Source organism: Athene cunicularia (assembly GCF_003259725.1).
Source record: "Athene cunicularia isolate RWA chromosome 2 unlocalized genomic scaffold, athCun1 chr2_part1, whole genome shotgun sequence".
NCBI lineage: Eukaryota > Metazoa > Chordata > Aves > Strigiformes > Strigidae > Athene > Athene cunicularia.
Window position 1 is genome coordinate 103,375,094 of NW_020799095.1, and position 21,400 is coordinate 103,396,493.

A 21,400-nucleotide genomic window follows, 5' to 3' on the forward strand; every position below is an offset into this window, starting at 1 on the left:
CAGCCCCCGGGGCGGGGGGGGGAGGGGAGTGAACCGCGCTTCCCCGTTCTCTCCGTTTCGGAGGCTCCGGCCGGCCTTGCTGCCGCTCGAGAGAAGGGGCGTGTGGGATATGCCAACCCCCTCCCTTGCCGTCCAGAGCCCTGGGCGTGACACAGGCCTGGCGGGAAACTGGGGCGGTTGAGGGGCCGGAGCTTGCTCCCGCCTGGCAAGCTCCCAAGCGCTGGTCATGGCAGGATATCTCAGAGCACCCCGGCGTCTCTTACGAGTGAGTTTATTGTATAAGTGTTTGTGCAAAGGGAAGGCGGGGGGGAGTCACCGCTGGGAGTGTACCGGAGAGTTGAATTTGTAGGAGCAGCTGGTGGTCAGGCTTTTTGGTGAGGGTCAGGGGTTCAGGAAGCTTTGTGCTCTCCGGAATCACAGTGGGGCAATGTGTTCCTGTCAGCCAAGTATAAATACAGATAAGCAGCTTCAGCGCGTTATCGGTGCTAACTGCCAGGGCAGATGAAGAGATGTGCAGGGGTGTAGTCGTTTACGTAGCTGCGCAAAGCCTTACGATGCTGGAGGGAGTTGGTGATTGAAAGGAGGAGGAGATAGAAATGTTTATGTTGTTCTGTGAAAAGGTTAGTCGGGAGGATAGGAGAATAGGAGCAAAGCCCTGTCTGAGGGCCTTTGGGAGAGGGGCTGGTCCTCACCCCCTCAGGCAGCTTCCAGTTCTCTCCCTGTCTGCAAGTGTCTGTACATCCAGCTCAGGTGTTTTTTTCCTCTCAGGACTGGAAAGTCCTTTCTTACAACTAGAGAGTAAGTGAAGAAGCTGACATCAATGAATGCCTTTTACACCTCTACAACTGCCCGGACCTGTCAAAGGCTCTACTTGAACTCCTTTTGGGGGCCCTCTATGTGAAGACAGGTTGAACACCTGTAGAAAGCAGTGTATCATTTTGGGATCCTGAAGCAGGTGAAGCTTGGGAAAACGCGTTGCTCTCTTTTTTTCTTTTTTTTTTTTTTCCCTTCCCCTCCGTTTGTATTCAGTTGCTGTACTAACCGTTTGCAGAAACTCTGAGCAAGTTTTGTGCATATTTTTCTTACACTCGTCTTTGGGGGGAAAAAAACCCTACCAAAACCCAACCAAACCACTAGGGACAGCCTTTACTAATTTTAGCGTTAGATGCCCTTTTTTTTTTAAAATTATTTATCTGACATACATCTAAGACAATAAGAGCAAGTTTGTTGATTTTGCTGCCCCAGTGCTTTTTCTCTGGAAAAATAAGGTTTTCCGAGATATCTGTTGTTGAAGGTAGAAAAGTAAGAATTTAAAAGACATTCCTGATGTCACTAGACAATCTCTTGCACAGAGAAGCATTGTAAGATGGCTTAATGTGACTGCACACAAAGTGGAGCATTTGAGCTGCAAAGATACAAACAGATTACTATTCAACTTCTGCTGAAGAATTATAGGCATTGTTAACTTGAAAAGGTAATTTTTTTTTAACAACTTCTCTTAATATAAGAACATTTGCTAATTTGAAACCAGGTAACTGAAACAGTCACTGTATTTTCTGTGGAGAGAGCATGTTAAAGCAAATGTGGAGCTACCAAATGATTACTGAGTGTTCTGTCAGCTCCATTACTTTTACGTATCCTTATACTATAGAAAACATACAGTTCAAGTGTTCCTGTGTTGTCGAGAATAATGCTTTGTTCCATTTATTCTGTTATATTTATTCCATTCTAAAGAGAGCCAGACTGAAAGAAAAGTGACTTGCTTAGGACTCTGCACAGAGATATGAGAAAGGAGACTGGAACCAAGGCCTCCAGGCCCTACACTAGGTCATTGACCACTGGACTGAACATTTTATTATGGTGAATCTAGGGGACCAGCTAAACCAGCATCTACAATATTCTAAGTGGCTTGAAGGCTCTCAAGACAGGAAATGCAGCTTGTTGACTAATGGTAGACCTTGTATTATCCAAACTACAACTATAACTTGTGCCTCAAAAATTGAGAGCAAATTGCTCCTTTTATTTGCCTATATAGACACTGTGGTTTGCTTGCTCAGGCTGCTACATTACAAATAGTACAAAATATGTTAGATCTTTTTTTCTCATTGTAATTTATATTACAGATTAATAGAGATAGCTGTGTCCACCTGATAATGACACAGTTCCTATTCAAAAGTGTTTGTTTAAAATTGACCATGTAAAAATTGGGAAAACTTAGAAAGTCCACTTTCACACATGGGGAACGGAAGGACAGAGAGATTATGATTATTTCAACATTGGACACCCAGTGCCAATAGAATTGAATACCTTGGCTCAGACCCAGATCTGAGTACCATGCTTCCCTTGTAGTTTACCTGAGGGCATCATCTGTGCTAAGAAACCCTTCAAAACAACTAAGAATTATGGGTAAGATTGTTCTCAGTTGTGTAGGCAGTCTGGCTTTTAAGACGGAACTGTCTGATAGTTCTCAAATACTAATGTTGTGGAGATTTATAAATTTTGAGATTAGTCTCCTATTTCCTTCTCAGGGAGTGGGAATCATTCAATATAGAATCACAAAGACTTAAAGGGAATGTAAGGTTTTCTTTGCAGAAGGGTGTCATTTGAATCCATGTTTATGTAAAGGATGTATATACACAAATTCATCTCTGATAAAACTTTTGACAAATGCTTTTGCTGATAGCTGGATTTTGGAAGCATGGGTTACTTTTAGAAAATAGGAATTCTGTTTAACTGTAGCTTTACAAAGGAGAAGAATAAAGGCTCCTAAGCATCTTAATCTAATTTTAAGTTGATAGCTGTTTAAGGGAAAGGAAAAAATTCTGTTAGTTTATAATTACTTGTAGCAAAATACATAGCATCTTTCACATTTTTAGGGTGACTGTCAGTATGTAAGTACAACTTGACAAGGATAGGTAGTAAGCTTTGTATTTCATCCATGACTGCAAGTTATACTCTGATAAACACAAATGTAAGTGTTGTCGATCTGTCATTACAGGCATACACCTGTCTTCAGAAACAGCTTCATAACTATGTAATTTAAAACTCAAAGTGTGAGAGTGAGCCAGTTCTGCAAATAAGTCAAAGAAGTTGGGAGCAGAAAAAAACAAGATGAATGCTTCTGGAGGAAGCTGTGGGAGCCCTAGTTCTGCAGAACCTACAGGAGATTTCTTCAAGGAATTGTGGTCCAAACTGAAAGAATGTCATGATAAAGAAGTGCAAGGTAAATTGTTAAATTCTGGGTTCACAGAAGGCTGTCTGTCACCACAGGAAAACTTTGAACCAAAGTACCACTTCATCTGCATGGAACCAAACAGATTTTGAATGTCTTGTGTTATGTGGAAAGTTGGACTGGGTGATTACAATGATCCTTACATGTTGACCACGTAAGCTTGGCTTAACAGGATCAGATTTAAACTATCAACAAGTATAAATGATTTACTAGGTCACTGAAGAAAAAGTGACACAGTGTTACATGGGATCTGTGTTTGCTTAGGAAATACTTGAATGTTACTTTACCTTTAATGGATTGTGTTTCCAAATCAAGTTATTCAATGACTTTTTTTTCTTTTTTACCATTGAGTTTAGTGACTTGAGATACATTAATTGTCTGCATTTTTTTCCCCTTAACTTCTGCAAAATACCACTGCAGATTAAAAACTGAAGAAATATATTTCACTTCAGTAGTATTAGTGTTCTAAATTTTCTCAACAAAATCTATGAGTTGCTTATTCTTACATTATAGTTTGTGACCTGTGATATCAATTTTACTATGGATTGACTGTTAATGTTTGTTCATTCTTCAGTAGTGCAGGAAATTAATGACACTCAAAACTGAATTATTGTACTATATATTTATAGTCTTCTTATAATATTGGTTTACAAGTAGCATTCATAAAATGTTTTACTAAAAATATTTCATAAGAAGTTAACATTTTTTTCTGCTAATCTTAAGTCACACCATCCATTCTTTTGGATGGAATTAGAACATCGTTTGAATGGATCTTCCAACAAGCATATCCTTATGCATGAAATGGTATTTATATTAGGCTGGAATAAAAGCAGGTGAGTTTTCGTGATTTAAGAACTTTAGTCATGCAAGTGGATCTTTGTAGTCAGACTATTCCAGTGGCCTTGGTGGTTTCCACCAGCCTCAAAGTGGTTCCAGGTCTGTATATTTAGGTCCAGTTATATCATTACTTGTTAATGTCAAAAACTCTGGGGGATTGTTTTGTGATGTATAGATGTTTCATACCTCCTGCTGAAAGTCTCAGCTCAACAATTTGCAATGCTAGGCCTCACTGCTTGACGTTAGTAATTAAAAACAACCAAACCAAAAACCCATCTATTTGGCAACTGAAAGAAATGATGTACCAGATAGTAGTATTTTGTTACATTAAAAAAAAGTATGCATAATCATGTGAAATATAAGTTTGTGTCCCAAACCACAAAAAAAAAAAATCTTATTTTTTATTACTTTTTTTCTTTTTTTTTTTTTTAAGTTCTTGCTAGTTCTTTTCAGAGTGGGTGTGATGTCAACTGCAGATAAATATGGAAGTACTGACAGAATGGGATCTGGCAATCTGTGGCATGTCTGAACAACAAAAACTGAACAAACAAAAAACTAATGTAGAGGGTAATGTTAAGTGACCCCTTCTCTAGTTTCTTGGGATGTGCAGCACGTGATTTTAAAGTTTTGATTTGCTTTATGCAAGTGAAGATATTCTTTAGAATGCATGCTGGGTGTGGCCAGATAATTTTGCCACTAGGCAGTCTTTTTCATGCCTAGCCCTTTGTCAGTATGTCCCACACTGTGTTAGGTAAAATTAGGTCTTCCATGATAACATCAAAGACATGCCTGAAGGATAGTTAATTTTTTCAAAAGGTGGGGATCCTCTTATAGAAAATGGTACTGGAAGATATTTTAGAAACATCAAACACAGGCTTGCCTGGACTTTACTTGTTTCTGAAGTCTATAAATAAGAATTAAAATTGACTCATGAGTTTCCAATCTAAATGTCAGCAAAAAATTATTTTAAAGATGGTAGAAGGTGGATTAAGGGAAAGTTAGTTGGAGAAAAAGCTTTTTGCATGTACAATGCAAAATGTACTGAACACTGTAATGGTGGATTTCTTACTTATTACAAATCCATGAAAAGTAGGATTTGTGACACATAAGCTTGAAATGGTCAGGCATATTATACAAGTTATAATAGTTACATATCTGTAGACTATAGACTATAGTTCAAACTCATGTTTGAAATTGATTTTATTTTATATATATATATATATATATATTACTGTATTGTAAAGGGTGTATTTTTTCACCATGTTAGCTGAACAAACTCAGCTTCTTATTCTTTTAAACTGATCACTTGCAAAAAAAATCCTAATTTTGGCCCTCTTCAGACAAAATAGCTATCATTTTCAATCATTCATAATGTGACAATGAGTAGGACCAACAACCCAGTTTCCAAAGATATTGGGCATGGTCAATGTCAGCTGACTTTTCATGGAGTTCAGAGGTGCTCAGCAACTCAGAATAATGGTCTATTTTTAATTTTATATTTACTTCTATTTCATAGCTGTAGAATGTGAGGGGTACTTGCATAGTGCTCACAAATTAGAAAGTAACTTAATTCTGTTTATGAAGTGACTAATTTCTGCAGGTATTAATACATCTAGCTCAAAATAATTATATGGATACTTACTGCATGCATGTGGGTCTTACCAACATGATTCCTGAGGATGAATTCAAGTCTAAAGCTCTACTAAAAAGAAACATATTTCAACCTAGAAATGTGAGGCCATTTTTGTGTACAAGAAATAGCCTAGTGTTTTGGGGGGTTTTTTTTGTTTGTTTGTTTTTTGTTTTGTTTTTTTTTTTTTTTTCAATTATGCCTTACCTCTGAAAAGCAGAAGCTATTTAACAGGGAAAAAACTGTAGTCAGAGATGCAGAGAAAATTGAGGACAGCAATCTCATTCATTACTATAGGAAAGGAAATGGCTGGAAGCTCCTCAAAAGTAAATAATTATAGAAAACAAGGCTAGAAGGCATCTTAGGAGGTCATCTAGTCCATCTCTATATCCTTAAGGTAGGATTATGTCTGTGTCATTGCTGACAGAAGCTTGTCCAACCCGTTCTGAGAAGACCTCAATGACAAAGATTCTGCAGTCTTCTTAGGCACTGTCAGTTTTAGGAAAGTGTATTTAATGCACTTGAAAATTAATCAGAATAGAAGTTGTCATAGCCGTTAATTGAAATTTTACAGTTACATAGTCTAATCAGGTTACAAGTTTCATAGAATAATGTTGTGCATTTAATTAATCTGCCTAATGATAGAGAAAGTCTCCATCACTTTAATGGGGACAACATGTCATTTGCTAAAGCACTTAGGAGCTTTAGGTAATGTAGCTTTATATAGACTGCAGCTTGTGTATTCCATGGAAATAGTGTGTGTGAAAGATGAAATTGAATCAGGAATGTACATAGTGTAGTTCCACATCAGTTTATACGCTAATTAGAGTGTTAAATAAGGAAATCCTGAAAAAGCAAAGCTCTTCATATGAATATGTTTAAAACCTCCAAATGCTCTGGAAAAGCAAAAGGAAGAGATTACACCTGATGCAGTAATTCAATGCTCTTGGATAAATGTAACAAACTGGATTCCTGCCTTCTCATTGCAGTCATTTGAATTAAGAAAAAATGCAACCTTTAAGTAACTGGTTTGGTTCCTCCTGAATTCAGGTGAGAGGGGAGATAGTGTTACCTGTAGCACAGTACTGGGCCTTTTGAGCACTGCTTCTTCAATTTGTGGCTCAGGTTGCCAATGTTACAATCCTAAATACTTACTGAACAGACTACCTGTTCATACAGGAGATGCATTGTTGTGCAGCTTCGTTCCTTCCGATGGGCGTGGAGTAGCATTAAAGCATGCTTTATAGGGGTTCTAATTGCAGATGCCTAATTGACTTGATGAATAGCAACTACTTAAAAAAATAAACCCTCTTTCTATGCTGATCTGCATGATAGAACATAACATCTCACAGGTGTTGAACACTTTAGAGATAAAAGAAATCTTGCTCTATTTCCTAAAAAAATTTTTTCAAGTAGTCTCTGTGCATTTTTATCTCATTGTCTCTCACTGGCATCTTGTAGCAGTCTGTGGCATGGGTTCCCTGAGACTCTGGCTGGCCTGACTGTTATGTTGTAAGTGGCCTGAAGAGTGAAGCTTCTCAAGCAAAGTCATTTTCCCCTTCGAGTGTTCCTAGTTGTGTGTGGTAGGGGAGAGAAAAAAGAAGTCTATTAGCTGCCTTAACCTACATTTTCGTTAGGAAGATACAGCGTTTGGTGTGTGGTTTTTGGTTTAGATTCAAAATTGTCAGAAGTTTTCTTAAAAATGTTCTAGATTCATTAAATTTATTCTGTTATCCTAAATGACAAATGCTTTTGCAAGAAAGATCACAAGACACCTTATGTTTAACCTGAAGCTGCTCACAACTTTTCATAGTTTGAAGAAAATGTAATGTAACGACTTTTTCCTGGCATCACTTTCTGATGTCATACGAAAATTTCTATTGGATTGAATTTCAGAAAATGTTATACTGTTGGAGTCTGATTATTTCTGACCATTTATTTAGAATAGGAATGGCCAGCTTGTGTCTGAGTAGCAGCACATAAATCTCCATAGCACTGCATCCGCTTTGTTAAGCTGTGCCATACTTAAAGCACCCTCATCTTCCTGCCCTCGTGCACATCCAAATGCACCCAAAACCTTTCAAGCAAATTTGCTGGTCTGTAGGGCTGTCAGCTGGCTCCTCCTGCTGAGACCATCAGTTGTATTTACAGAAGTTTGTACCTCTGCACAGAACATACATTTAGGAGTGTGTGGGCCTTAGTGGGAGAAGGGCCACAGATGAAATATCATTTCTCAGTTCACTTTAAGATGTTCCAAAGAAGCTTTGGCTGAGAGGGTCTGGTAGGATACCTCCAACAGAGCATGTTGTCCTGTGCTTTAAAGCCTGGAATCATGTATTATTAATGTTTCCTTTATGTGTATGCATTGTAACACATTTTTCAGTTCAGTGGTTGGATGCTACATTTCAACGGGGGTTATTACACATTTATGTGTACACAAAACATATTTTATGCTACTTGTGTAGGCACAGTCAGTAAAAATGACAGTGTTTGGTATTCATGTGTGGGTTTTTTACAAAGGTATTTTTATACCTGTTTAAGAAGTCCCCATTTCCTAGAAATCATAATAGCTATAACTGTTTCCAAGATCCTGTAGAACACACTCAAGTAGTCCCGAATGAACTATTTTCTCTCCAAATGAGTGACATTTTTTTGCCAATGACATTGGCAAGAGGAGAGTTTGTTTCACTCTTTTTTTTTTTTTTTTTTAATCAAAATTCTATAACATGTATTTTCTTCTTTCCACTTTTCAGGCTTACAGCTGAAAATATCTAAGTTGAAAAAGGAAAGATGCTTGTAAGTACTCATCCTGATGATCTAATTTATTAAAGAAGAATCTGAGTACCATTTCACGAACTGTAGTTCTTGTAAGATCAATTGAGATTTCATGGATTCTTCAGATGTTTACAAAATACTGCTCACTTTAATTCAGCTGAAGTCATCTAAAGATATATGTAGCTCTATAGGTTATGTAACCTGAACACTAGGTTTGCCTTCCTTGAACAAATGACTTGCAAGGTTTTCTTATCTACAGTATTTCTAAGATGCCTATCAAGATGTTGACATTTCTAATACAAAAGATAATTAGGGAGACACTTTAAAAATGAGGTCAAACCTGTAAAAGAAAAGTGACAAGACAGCAAGACAATTTTTTAAAACAATTTTTTCTGCTACGTTTGCCCTTTTTAATATTGTGTGTTGTGCCTTAACTCAGCTTTCAGTTATTCAGTAAAGATTCTGGTAATAACCTTGCCAATTTTCACTCAATGCTTATAGTTTAAGACATATCTTTTGCAGTCATTATTTGCTACTAATCTTTAGTTCTTTTTATTCAAAGCAATTTGGGGAAAAAGTTGGAATTACAAGACTTACATGTACAGTAGAATCACAATATGTGTTTACAGCATTAAATCAGCTTTTATTTTCCTTCTGCTGATTAAAGCCATATTTAATTAAGTGATAAGAGATAGGCTAATGTGATTCTTTAAATTTTTACTACCGGTTTAATTACATTAATATTATGTTAATATTACATATGACATGCATTATGAGTTGTTCTTTATGAAGTGCTGTGTAGGAGGAATAAAAAATAAATTACTTGATCTTTTTCCACTTTGGAAAACAATATAATAGATATGTTAAAGAAATTAAACTTCTTAAAATTAGCAAAAATACTCCAGATTTACGTTGCCATCTGGGCTTAAAGATATACCATCTTAAAGTGTAGCCACAGTGCACTCAAGCATAGTTTGTGCTTTTTCAGAATTATTATTTCTATCATCTAGTCAGTTTTCTTCCTCATTAATTCCCGTTAGGTTTTTTTAGTTGTCTCTTAGTTACATTTTTCAAATTGTATAAGCAGGGAATAACCCTCCCCTAGTCTAGAAAAATTAGGTCATCATGTGCTGTTTTGTATAACAGTAACTCAAGCAACTGTCAAGCATTTTTGGCAGTTATTGTCCAAAATCCCTGATGTGCTTATATTTCTGGTTGGGAGGGAAACAAAGGTGTTCTTTCTATAGGAGTAAATTCCCTCTTGTGGAATCTGTATTTCTTTTTCCTGTAACGTGAAGTATGTGAATGCATCTTACAATGATACTGGCTTTTTTAGTATAATTTGATTATACTACAATACGTATTTAACTTGCCATCTAGTTTTATTGTAACTGTTCTGTAATTATAACTGTGTCTCACTTCCAGGAAAATTGTTGTTTCTTTTTGCTAGGCTTGTGGAAGAAATTGCCTTCAAGTTGTGTAATGCCTGTGTTACTCTCTTCCCTAGATATCTTTTCAGATTTTGTTTATCCTTTGTAGTGCTCAAACTTCCTCTGAGCTCTTGTTTTGCTTAGTTCAGTTAAATATTGCCTATCATGCTGGCATTTGATAATCCAAAGTATCATTCTGAGCCTGCGCAGTGTTATGTTTTCTCACGTTTCAGCTGCATTCATACAGATCTCATCTGTGAAGGCTATGGCTAATTGCCTCCAGTTTTGACTTTTGTCTGCATCGAGTCACTCAGATGCTTGCAGAGCAGGTGCAAGTGTTTTCTTTGCACTTTCTGAGGACTAAAATCTGCAGAGAAGCTGCTAGAAGAGGGCAGTGGCAGCTGAAGGAGCGGTTCAGGACAATCACAGAAGGAATGATTAGTTAATCCACAACAGCATCCACCATATTCTGGTACCATCAGGATTCCCTGCATTTACCAAGCAATTTGCCAAACCTACAGCAGGATTTAAAATTCCAAGAGTGTTTGTGTGGCTAACTCCCTGTTTCGCTGCATGTGCACCTGCTCCTCAGGGTCAAAATTTGTCAGCTTTTATATAGCTTCTCGTTTGATCTCCAACACTAGTAGAATATAGTGTATACTATTTGCAGCTGCTGTTTAATTGTGCATAAAAGTTCACAAATTTTTTAAAAAGTGGCAATGGAGTCCAGTTTCTTATTTGGTCTATTAATGAATTTTTAGTCAATTGGAAATCTGAATTCATATGAACTTTATCAAGATTTTGAGTTTAGGTTGTATCATGAAATGATGTCAGATCTTTTATTAAAATCCAAACAGCATATGTGTTTACATTTTAAAGATATACTTTCTGAACATTAAGACTGATATTGCAGTATCACAGGGAATATATGTTAGTAGATTAAATGATATTAGGTTATTAGATGGATTCAAATTAGCAAATATTTGGTGCTATGTTTTCTGCTTAGAGGCTACACTTACTTTCCTGGAAAAAAATTAATTTAGCTTCTCATTATTCCTTATGTATAATTCACCAATTACGTAGTTATTTAATTTTTAATCAAAAAGGATGAAATGATCTCTTGCTGTTATGGTAAACTTAACCTGGTGTATCATGAGTTGCTTCCACATTCTGAAATCTTAAATTGATCAGTTAATTTTCTAGATGATGGATATTAGCAGTGATGTGACTGAACACATACGGAATGGTTTAATTATTGTTTGATGGAATCTTTCTACAATTACCACATTGTAGCTACAGCACTCTTACATAGGAGGTCTTGTTCTCCTTAGTACATCTGAATACCTGAGGTTTAGTATTTCAGACTTGGTAATCAGCTGACAATGAATGCCTTATTTTGTATCCCACTTCAGCACTGGAGCTAATGACTTGTAAATGCTAGGTCAGAAACTGTTCATTATGCAGAGTGCCTTCATAGCCAAAAAATGTCTGTCATGTTTATCAGGTATACTGAAATGCTAAAAAAACCCCAACAACCTAGTTCCTTCTGTCATTTTATATTCTTTTGTGACATTTTACAGAGTTTAGGTGGAAGGCGTGGAGTATTAGTAGATGCTAATGTCTTTTTACTTTACAAATAACTTAATGCCATATAATAACTTAAATGTAGTTTGAGAAAATATTTTAAAATTTGATATTTTAGGCCTTCTGTAAGTTGCATAAACTGTAAAAAAAAAAAAAAATTATGCCATAAATATTAGAAAAATACAGGCTGCTTTTGTCAGACTTCAATTTTTTTTTTCCATGGCCTGACTGTACTTGGTTAATGAACTGAGGTAACAGAACTTTAACACTTTGTCCTCCTCAAGTGAAAGTACAGGTGTTAAATGGTCCCTCATGCTGTTTGCATGTAATTGTTTTATATGTTGTATATGCAACTGAAAAGGACAATACTGGTCTGGATGGTAGTAGAGAAAAATAAAATATCTGTACTTGAATTTTGGAATTAATAAAATATGTCTGTGATTGTACATTGCAAAAGCTTCAGGCTGTCCCATTCACTTTATGATGTGTGATTGTTAATTTCTTTTATTAATTGAATACCAACAACATGAAAATGAGTTACTAATGTATCTTAAAGGGATAGTGCCAATTTAAAAGTATATCTGCCTAAAAGAATTGTATCAACAAGTTAGCAAATATGTGTGATTAGCAGCTTTTTGTGAGCCAGTTTCAAGGCTTCCTCAGATAATTCATCTCGGGCACACTGAAAACAAACACCCACTTTCATGAGATATACAAAGGATGCCATGATAAAAAGAAGAGCTGGGAATTAATTCTCAGAAGTTATTCATTGTCATGTTATATAGATTCAGCTGCTTAGCTTTCAGTGAAAGTTAATTTCCTTGTAGAAAAAAATTGTGTGCTTGTTGCTTATGCCTTGACTAAATCTTGAAGAGGTGTTGTGATCTGATAATAAAAGTGAAGGAGATTTAAAATTGTGAGGTTAACATTGCTGCTTTTCCTTACCTCTTTTGAGGAGGAAATATTATTTGTTAATTAAATAGTCCTGGCTTTTAGAGAAGGTATTTTCCCCAAGCTAATCTATTTCTGACTTTTTTGGGAAGAGTTATTTTCTCTGTATAGAACATGGATTTCCATAATATGAATACACTCAGAATTGCTTCTTGATAAACTAAACCTCTAAAGGATCTAAAGATTTGTCAGAGCTTTACAAACCTGATGTGGTTTGCCACGCTGTAAGATGCCCTCACTGCTAAGACAAGACCAAATTGACTTGATTGTGAAAGCACCCAATTAGCTTTCCAACAGCTCCTCAACAGAGTGTAATAGAAGTGCTTGAGCTTATGTTCCCTGTAATTGTTGTTTGAATGGTGCTAGCTTTTATGCCTTGACTGTCATCAACTGTAATTTTTTGTCAGAGCAAAAATAAGTTTATCAACAGAAGCTCAGCTGTACTATGAATTAGAAACTAGCTGCTCCTTTCCTAACTCAGACTATTTCTAAATTACCATTCATCAGAAACACTTGCTTCATTTATCTTCAACTTAATATTTGTGCTGATTATAATCACATTTCCCAAGAATATAAAAGAAACATGCAGAAAGAATTATCTTGTGAAAAACAAAAACCTTTAACTTAAAGCTAGGACTAATTTTTCCTCTGTTTGATTTTAGGGATGCAGAGAGGCTTGAAGAGTTTTATACCAAGAACCAACAGCTCAGAGAACAACAAAAAGCACTTCATGACACTATCAAGGTTTTAGAAGACAGGTGAAGTAGTGTCTTTTAGCTTTTGAGTTTGTTATGTTTTGCTTTTACAGAGTAGCTCTGGACATTTTGCAAGTTGGGCTGTGGGTGGGGTTTTTTTTGTAAACCAGTCCTTTTCTAATACAATACAAATAGTGTGTTTTAAAGAAAAGTGTAGAGTTTAGATTTTTCTGACAATTTTTTGTTATTTCATTATTTTCGACATACTTAGCTTGCTTTGTTCAGTTAAGGTAAATAGAAGTAAATAGATCAGTGTGGGAGGCAGACAGCCATTTAAAAATACATTCTTTTCCATCCATTTCTGTAGAGGTAAATTTGGTATTGATTGAGTTGTAATAAAAGTACAAAACCCAAGGACAAAAACTATATTATATACTTTGAAACTCATTAAATAACTCACTAGGAAATCTTTCAGATTTGAGGGGGTCTTTTTTACCAGTTTTCTGTTTTATCTAAATTTAATCACAGCTTCTGTCCTTTGCCTTCTTTTGGACTTAGGCATTCTGATCACTTTTTGACCTGATCTGCCCTTTCCCTCATTTATTCCTGTTTAATCTGGTATAGCAAATCAAAGCCAATAGACATGAAATTACAGTGCAATTTTTTTGTCTTTAAAAAGGACTGCTGTTTTGGAAAGCTATGTTAAATTTGCTGCTATGGGCTCTCAGAAGCTTTCTGGGAACAGGAGATCATTACATAGAAAATTTTCCCACATTCCTGTGTTATCTCAAATCTTAAAGTTATGACACTCAGATTTTGCTTTCAACTCTGTTTCTCTGTGAAAGGCACTAGGAATAAATTTGTAACTGTGCTGGTAATAAACTTTCACACCACATAGAGACACCTTTGCAGAGTAGATGAAATTTTCTAATCCCTTAGCAGATGAAGTGCTCACATTGCAGAAAGCAAAGAGAGTATTTAATGTAGTTTAATACATAAAGATGATAATACTGTGTTTATTACATAGTCATATAAGCTAGTATGAGAGGCATTTCAGTATTTTGCTCTGTCCATAATTCCACAATACTAAAATACCCATAAACCAAGATGGCTTTTACTTCCAATATTCAACTGTGGAATTGGAAATTTAGGTGGTTTGTTTGTTTTTAATACTTCATGCGCTAGCAGCAGCAGTGCAGAACTCTTAGCTAATTGGTCTCTTACTTAGCAGGCAGAAGAGGGTCTGGTTTTCCCTTTGGTAATACTGTTGAATGCTTTTTGTCATGTACCAGAAATAAATACACTTCAGTTATCACCTGTAAAATGAACACATATTTCACTGCTTGAATGAATGAGCCAAGTAAGTTGGAGTAATAACAAGTCCTTTTCTGGTAGCTGATATCCATTAAACAGCTCATCTAAACTATTAGAGACAGTGGAGGCAATGCCTCACATAGACTTCTGGATCCACTTCTAATTAATGGTGTCTGAAGATAAAGGATTTCACATTTGCTTGGTATTTGTTACATAGTGAACTTACTGTTTGTCCTTCATGTTTGATTACTTTGCTAATGACAATGATAAATTCTTCTTAAATTAAGTAGTAGTTATATTTACTGAAATTTGCTTGAATGAACATTACTTATAATGAATGGTAATTTATATCTGACTGTTCTTAGCAGGACTCCTCACAAAGGCTTTCTGTTGGCAAGGTGTAGCATGCTCCAAAGTAATGCATGCTGTTTTAGAAGTCTCCCATACCTACAGTCATTTATGCAAACACTAGTACATGTAATATTAGATCATTCAGAAATCTCAAAATATTGCTATGTCAACATAAAAAGACACAGTACTTAGTGGTGTTCTGCATAGTTGTCAGAAATGTGGTTTTCCGTTGTTCAAAAGGCCAGTTAAGCGTGGATATCTGCTTCATGTATGGCAATATTTTCTTAACAAAGGGACTTTTTTCTTCTAATTTTATTGTAGATTAAGAGCAGGATTATGTGATCGTTGTGCTGTAACCGAAGAACATATGAGAAAGAAGCAGCAAGAGTTTGAAAATATCCGGCAGCAGAATCTTAAACTTATCACTGAGCTTAGTGAGTTTTATCCACGAGTCTAAAGACAAAACATACTATTTTGTAAATTAGTTCGTCATGAATTCCTGAAACTTGATATAATTTATATATATGTTGTGTTTAGTAAGTCTAAGATGTTCAGTCAGGGGATACTTAACTACAGTCTGAAAATATGTAATGTACCATTTACTAAGTCATTTGATCCACCTTCTTAGATTGGAGTGCTGATACTAAAAATGAACTGATGTGGTAAATCTTACAGTGTAAGGTAGCTACTTTAGATAAAACATGTCTGCTTCTGTTTATTCCTACAGCTAAGGCATAGAATGACTGATTGCCACCTTTCCTAAGGAAACCCTGACTTTAAAAGTAATCAGTGATCACAAAGTAGCAAACAGAAGTCCACTGGGTCCAGCTTTTGTCCTGTAGTTGGTCTTGGAGTTTAACTGAAGTAAACTCATAACCTTCACATAACCCCCGGAAGCAACAGAAGAATTGCATTACACCAGGCAGCTCATAGCCAGCTTGTTTCGAATTCAGGAAGTAGTACATATGCAACAAGAAAAAATAAACTTTCTTCTAGGTGACATGAAGGCAGGACACAACAAATCTCTTCATAAAGAGCTGAATAATACAGGACAAGATTTCAAATTGTTAGTGGTATCTTTACCATTAATTAATTATTTTGTATCATTTAGTTGTCTTGCTTGATCAAGAACAAGCAGACATTCAGTGAGATTTAAAATATGGGAAATTCCAGACACAAAAAGTAGCTTTTCAGTGTTTAATTAAATTATAGAAATATTAGATTTTGTGCTAACATAAAATATATCGATTTTTCAAGGACCTTTAATGTTGGCTATTTATGTAAAAATATTCTGAATCCTTGAATATAATGATTAACAGCAAATAGGGTACAACCCAACCAATCTTTAAATAAAGCTCTGAGCCTTAAAAATTGAGGTGAGCTCGATTAGGTACAAATCTTGGCCGCTGTCTCACAGAACAGTGGTCTTCTGGGGGTTTGGGTTGAGATCTATGTGACATTTATTGGTTTCCTGCAACCAGCAAAAAAAGTCAGTCAAGAATAATCCAGAGGTAAAATATACAGAAAAGAAGTAAGAACAAGAAAGTAAAAATTGAAGTGAACAGAAAAGTTGGGAGCTATCACTACATTAGTTTGAGACAGTGTGAATAAAATAAAAAATTTCTAACTAGTCTCTTAAATTCCAAAATTTTTTTTTTTTTTAAGAAATAGGAGTTTTTTTTCCATTCTCTCCAATTAGCTGGTTGCCTTGGTGGATAAGACCAAGTTCTAATTACTTTATACTACATAGCTGTCATCAACAGAAGGAAGCAATTTTGTCCATGGAGATGAGTGAGCAATTCATTCATCTTTACAACACAGTCTCACTTGTATGTACATGGACAAAAGTAATTAATGATTGTGTGGAACTGATATTATAATGCAGTAATTGTGACACCATTGCCTTTTCTAACACATCATTTTACAACTTTTTTAATGAGAGGGTATAGGATATTGCTTTTAGAATTGATTCCATTTCCTTAAAGGACATGACAGAATTAAGAATTATATGATATTAACATGTGTGCATTGATATTTTTTTTTCCTATAAATTGCAGTGAATGAAAAAAACAATTTACAGGATGAAAATAAAAAGATAACTGAACAGTTCCAGCAAGTACAGAAGGAGTTGGAGTAAGTTTTGAGGGGTTTTTGATATTTCCTGCCCCCTTTCCCCCCCCATTCCTCAGTAGTAATGCCTGGGAATATACAAATGAGCTTTTAAGTCTTTAAACTGTGATTTTCCTCTTTTAATAGATTGTGAAAAGGTAGTCTACTGCCACTATAACTTAAACATAAAACTAGTGTCTTTTTGCTATGCAGATTTTTTTTCCTTTTGTAACTGTGTGCATTTCTCTTTTTAGACAGAGAGATATAAATTTATCATAGAAATTCTGTTTGACTTCATGATTGCTCAAGATTATTCTGGTCACAGTGCATAGCAAAACCTTATGTCTCAATTCTTTTATTCCTTTGTTGACTTTTTACCAATTCTGTCCTCTTAGATTCTAAGACTTCATAAAAATACTTTCTTAGCTAGTCAAAAATTCCCAGGATCTTACAATAAACTTCTAAAATAAAGTTTATGATAATTTTAATATTTTAAAAAGAAAAAAAAAAGTAGTAAATTTTGAAAGAAAATCATGAAAATAATGAGCTACAAGTTGTAATCTGATATGATATCAACAATGTGCCATATAATGTTGTGGTTAACATGCAAATATGGTTAACATGCACTGTGCAGGGCAGAGGTAGTATTCCTTTCTTGTATAGCTGTGGTCTGACATCATCTGAAACTTACTCAGTTTTGCCTATCTGTGAACAAGTTGTGCACATGCATGGGGGGGATGGGACAGGATGTGTGGACTTGGTACATAAGGTGCTTTTTTTTTGTCAGAAAGTAACTTTGATAGAAGAGCAAAACACCTTTGGGGCACAAGTTCAAAATTACTGGAGTCCTGTTCCTTTGTATTTCTTGGTTTGTCTCCTATTGTTTGCACCTTAATCATCATTTCTTTTTATGTATACCTTTCATCTCCTTGGAGTAATGTATTTCATGACCCTAGAAGTACTCCTTTTAGTACCAAGTCAACAGATTTCTGCTTCCCAGTGTACAACTGCTTCTCAATAATGGTTCTCCTATGCAGCTTGACAGCAGTTAGGAAGTGACACTGAAAAAAATTAACACCAGGCAGATCTATCCAAACTTACTAGTTTGATCCCCAGGTTTTCAATTTAGCTTCCAGTAAAAATCTCCAGCCACTGTAGGAAAGTTGAGAATGACTAATATAACACTAAGTTATTTGCTCCTCATGTTAGGTGGTCATTTAGATGAGTGCAGAGTTGAGTGGATGAACAGTAATTAACAAGGATGGTCCTGCTGTTTGTAACATAGTCACTGCACTGGGTTGTTTCAGTTGAACTATAATCATGTTACTTTATTTAGAATTAACAATTTAGATCAATAAAACATCATTGTGTAGGTGCAAGGTAACATTGTTTCTGGTCTATAACATGAAATTAGATTTTGCAGTATTCTGTATTTTGTTTCTAAGGTTTAATATTGTAGGAAAAAAAACACTAAGAATCCTCTATAAAAGGGAAATCAATGAAATTTGAGAAGAATTTAATTATCTGATCCTTTATCAGATTAGGATTTCATTATCCAAGGATGGAAACAACATAGAGATCTTTTCTGGTCTCAGATAAATGTTTCCATGATTCAGAAATTATTTATTGCATATTTATGATCTATAGTATGTATGACAGCTTCTTCATTTGATAGTTTTTTGTGGTGGCATGTAGGAACTACCTCTTGGTTTGCACATAAGTAAGATAGAGAAAAATGTTTATAGTCAGCTAATTTGTCATATAAGGCCACATGTACTAGTAAATTTAAAGAGATCTCTTAACAGCTAACTTAAATTTGCAAAGTAGCTGAATGAATATATTGGTTTACTGTTTGTTTTTGTTTGTTTCTTAAGATATTGTTAATAGACGATACAGCTTTCCAGTTATGGTGATTTCTTTGTAAATGTACTAGAAAAGAGGAATTACAAAATCACACAATAAGATTTGTCAAGAGCATCAGTGCATCAATGTTTGTCATTAAGTGTTCAAAGTTAGTCATGGTAAAAAGCCTAGCTACAAAAATGTGTTTTGTCTCAAGCCAGGCAGTTTTCTACAGTTTTCCATTAACTTATTTAATATGTAGCTTACATCAGCGCAAGCAGAAATATATCCATATTTCCTCATCTTCTCTTAGATCAAAACTTTACATCCTTTTCTTAATAGTTAGTAAATGGTCTTTTCACTCATGTTTTCTTTTAAGAGTCATAAGGAAAAGTGCTACTGCAGAAAGATGACCAGCAGGTCAAGTTAGATTTCCTTGTGTTTTTCTTTTACTACTTCTTCCATTTCTCACTACTACCACCATACAACAGGTAGCAATGCCCTTATTAAGTACTAAACAAACTAATTAACTTAAAGAACTGAAATGAATACTTTTTTCTTACTGTTTCCTTGCTATGACTAGATAGAGTTTTTGGAGAGAGAAGACATTTGTCACACTAATTTTTATATACTGACTGCAACATGCTGTTAGTGCTGACGATGTGAGAGAAAATAAACTTCATAACTCTTGTTATGTTTTGCATTACTTATTTTACATGGTTTATATAGCTTTTTACACTCCTCTCTGAAGACCTTTCTGAGGTGAATAAGAGGTAACATTCAATACTCTGGAGAGTAATTGCTTTGAATATAGTGCTGTTCATTACTGTTTTAAAGTGTCCAAAGTAGAGAGTATTCTTGGGGTATGCAGGGACTTCCATACAGGGAGAGAGACACTAATCCATCCCTTTCAGCATTCTTTCATTCAAGTAGCACATGGTCCAGAGGACAAGCTAGAAGAAACTCTACAGTCCCTAGTTTCTTCCAGGGAAAAAATACTCCTTAGGGCTGTAGTTAAATGTTGACTTCAGATGTGAAAAAGCTAGGGTTGTGTGCCATTCTTAGGCTTGGTGAAGCAACTGCGAATTTGTTGTTTCGAGGTATCTAAAAACTGGGATCTAGTATTGCTTTTTTACACTGTGATGTTATTGAGATGGCTGTATTTTCTAAGTTGTTGCTTTCTTGAACCATATGATTGTCCTGGTTGCTGAAATGAAAGCTCTTCATCTTGCTGACTTGGGGTTTTATTTTACCACCTGATTTGGTCTCCAGGGAGCGAAAGCAGCAAGTGGTGGAATTAGAAGAAGGAGTCATTCCAGATTCTCCAGTACTGACTTCATTTTCTGTGGTTAATCGTATGAGAAGAAAAAAAGAGAATAGGCATATCCGATACACAGAACATACACGCTCAGATTTGGAACTTGTGGAAAGCACCAGTGGTAAGAGTATTGGGGCTTTTTCTTTAAGATATATTTTTAAGGGCTAAAGAAAAACATGATGTATAAATTTGATTGCAAAGGGTGAAAACTAAAAAGAAGTCTTGTGGCTTTTTTGGTTTGGCTTTTTTCCATTTATGCTATAAATGGAAAAGTCAGGGGAAAAACATCTTTAGCAGCAACTGTTATATCAGCAGTATGCTCAAAGCTTATCTCAACCAGCTACTTTTCTTCGTCCACGTACACATGCAAATATAATAGTTTTCCAACCCATCTCTCTTCTGTAACTGCAAACTAATTAAAAAATTTCAGGGTTTGACTTGTGCATACAGCTTTGTCACCACCTAGTGGAGAGTGAAATAAATGTCAGCTATTATTCTGCAATTAAAGTAACATTACTGAAACTGATAGATACCTAATTCTAGCACCTACATGATCTTTCTTTTTCTCATCCTGATGCACTTGTCTGCATTTGTTTTGTGTCTAAATCCAGAAGTATTATGCACATTTAACTTCTGAACTTTTCTCTGTAATGTCACAGATGTAGCCCTAATGAATTTATAACTATAAGAAAAATTTTTGTGAAATAAGGGACTTTGTGTTTGTATTTTCATGATACACAGGAAATGGGGTAAACAGTACAGGTGTTCTTAATGTGTTAATTTATCTCACGGAATTAAAAAAAAAGTATTTTTAATATATGAATACATCTAGATGAATCTTGACTCAAAGACTCTTTGCAAGAATAAAAGTAGCACATTTGTGGGGTCAAGAAGCTGGGTTGGTTATTCACGCCTTTTATTTTGCATATGTAATTTTAGTGCTGTGAATAGTTTCTCCTTTCTAAACATACCTACTTCTCTCCATTTTCTGAAAAAAAAAAAAGCTACTGATTTAAACCAAAGTTAAATATATAAGAAATTATGTAAATATCACAGTTAATAGCTGTGAAAAGCTGTTTGTGTCCAGTAAAGGACTACATGGCACTAAGTTGGTCATGGTTCAAATCTCAGTTTTTTTCACTTTTTCATTATCTTAGCTTATGCAGAAAACTACTCTTTTTGATGGTTTACTCTTTTATAGTTTTGTTGCCATATTAACAGGACAAATATAGTCTGAATATATACTTTTTGTGTGGTCAGTGTAGAAAGTGATATAATTATGTGTCAGTATTGTTTTATGCCTGACTGGCTGGGTTCCTATTTGTGAGAGAA

General features: G+C 35.3%; 1 protein-coding gene across 6 annotated transcripts in view; it reads left to right on the forward strand.

The window, feature by feature from the left end:
- The window catches only part of RBBP8 (RB binding protein 8, endonuclease), a 43,673-nt gene that overhangs the window by 5,438 nt on the left and 16,835 nt on the right, over positions 1 to 21,400 (forward strand). For 2 of the 6 annotated variants that reach the window (XM_026843376.1, XM_026843381.1), the window contains exons 1-8: positions 8 to 265; positions 1,337 to 1,474; positions 2,999 to 3,223; positions 8,453 to 8,495; positions 13,102 to 13,197; positions 15,121 to 15,233; positions 16,857 to 16,932; positions 20,023 to 20,189. In XM_026843376.1, coding sequence (XP_026699177.1) covers positions 3,112 to 3,223; positions 8,453 to 8,495; positions 13,102 to 13,197; positions 15,121 to 15,233; positions 16,857 to 16,932; positions 20,023 to 20,189 — 607 coding nt within the window. In that variant the 5' untranslated portion in view covers positions 8 to 265; positions 1,337 to 1,474; positions 2,999 to 3,111. Of the gene's footprint in view, positions 1 to 7; positions 266 to 1,336; positions 1,475 to 1,732; positions 1,828 to 2,998; positions 3,224 to 8,452; positions 8,496 to 13,101; positions 13,198 to 15,120; positions 15,234 to 16,856; positions 16,933 to 20,022; positions 20,190 to 21,400 lie in introns of those variants that run through there. The other 4 variants (XM_026843377.1, XM_026843379.1, XM_026843380.1 and 1 more) reach the window with 4 other exon arrangements.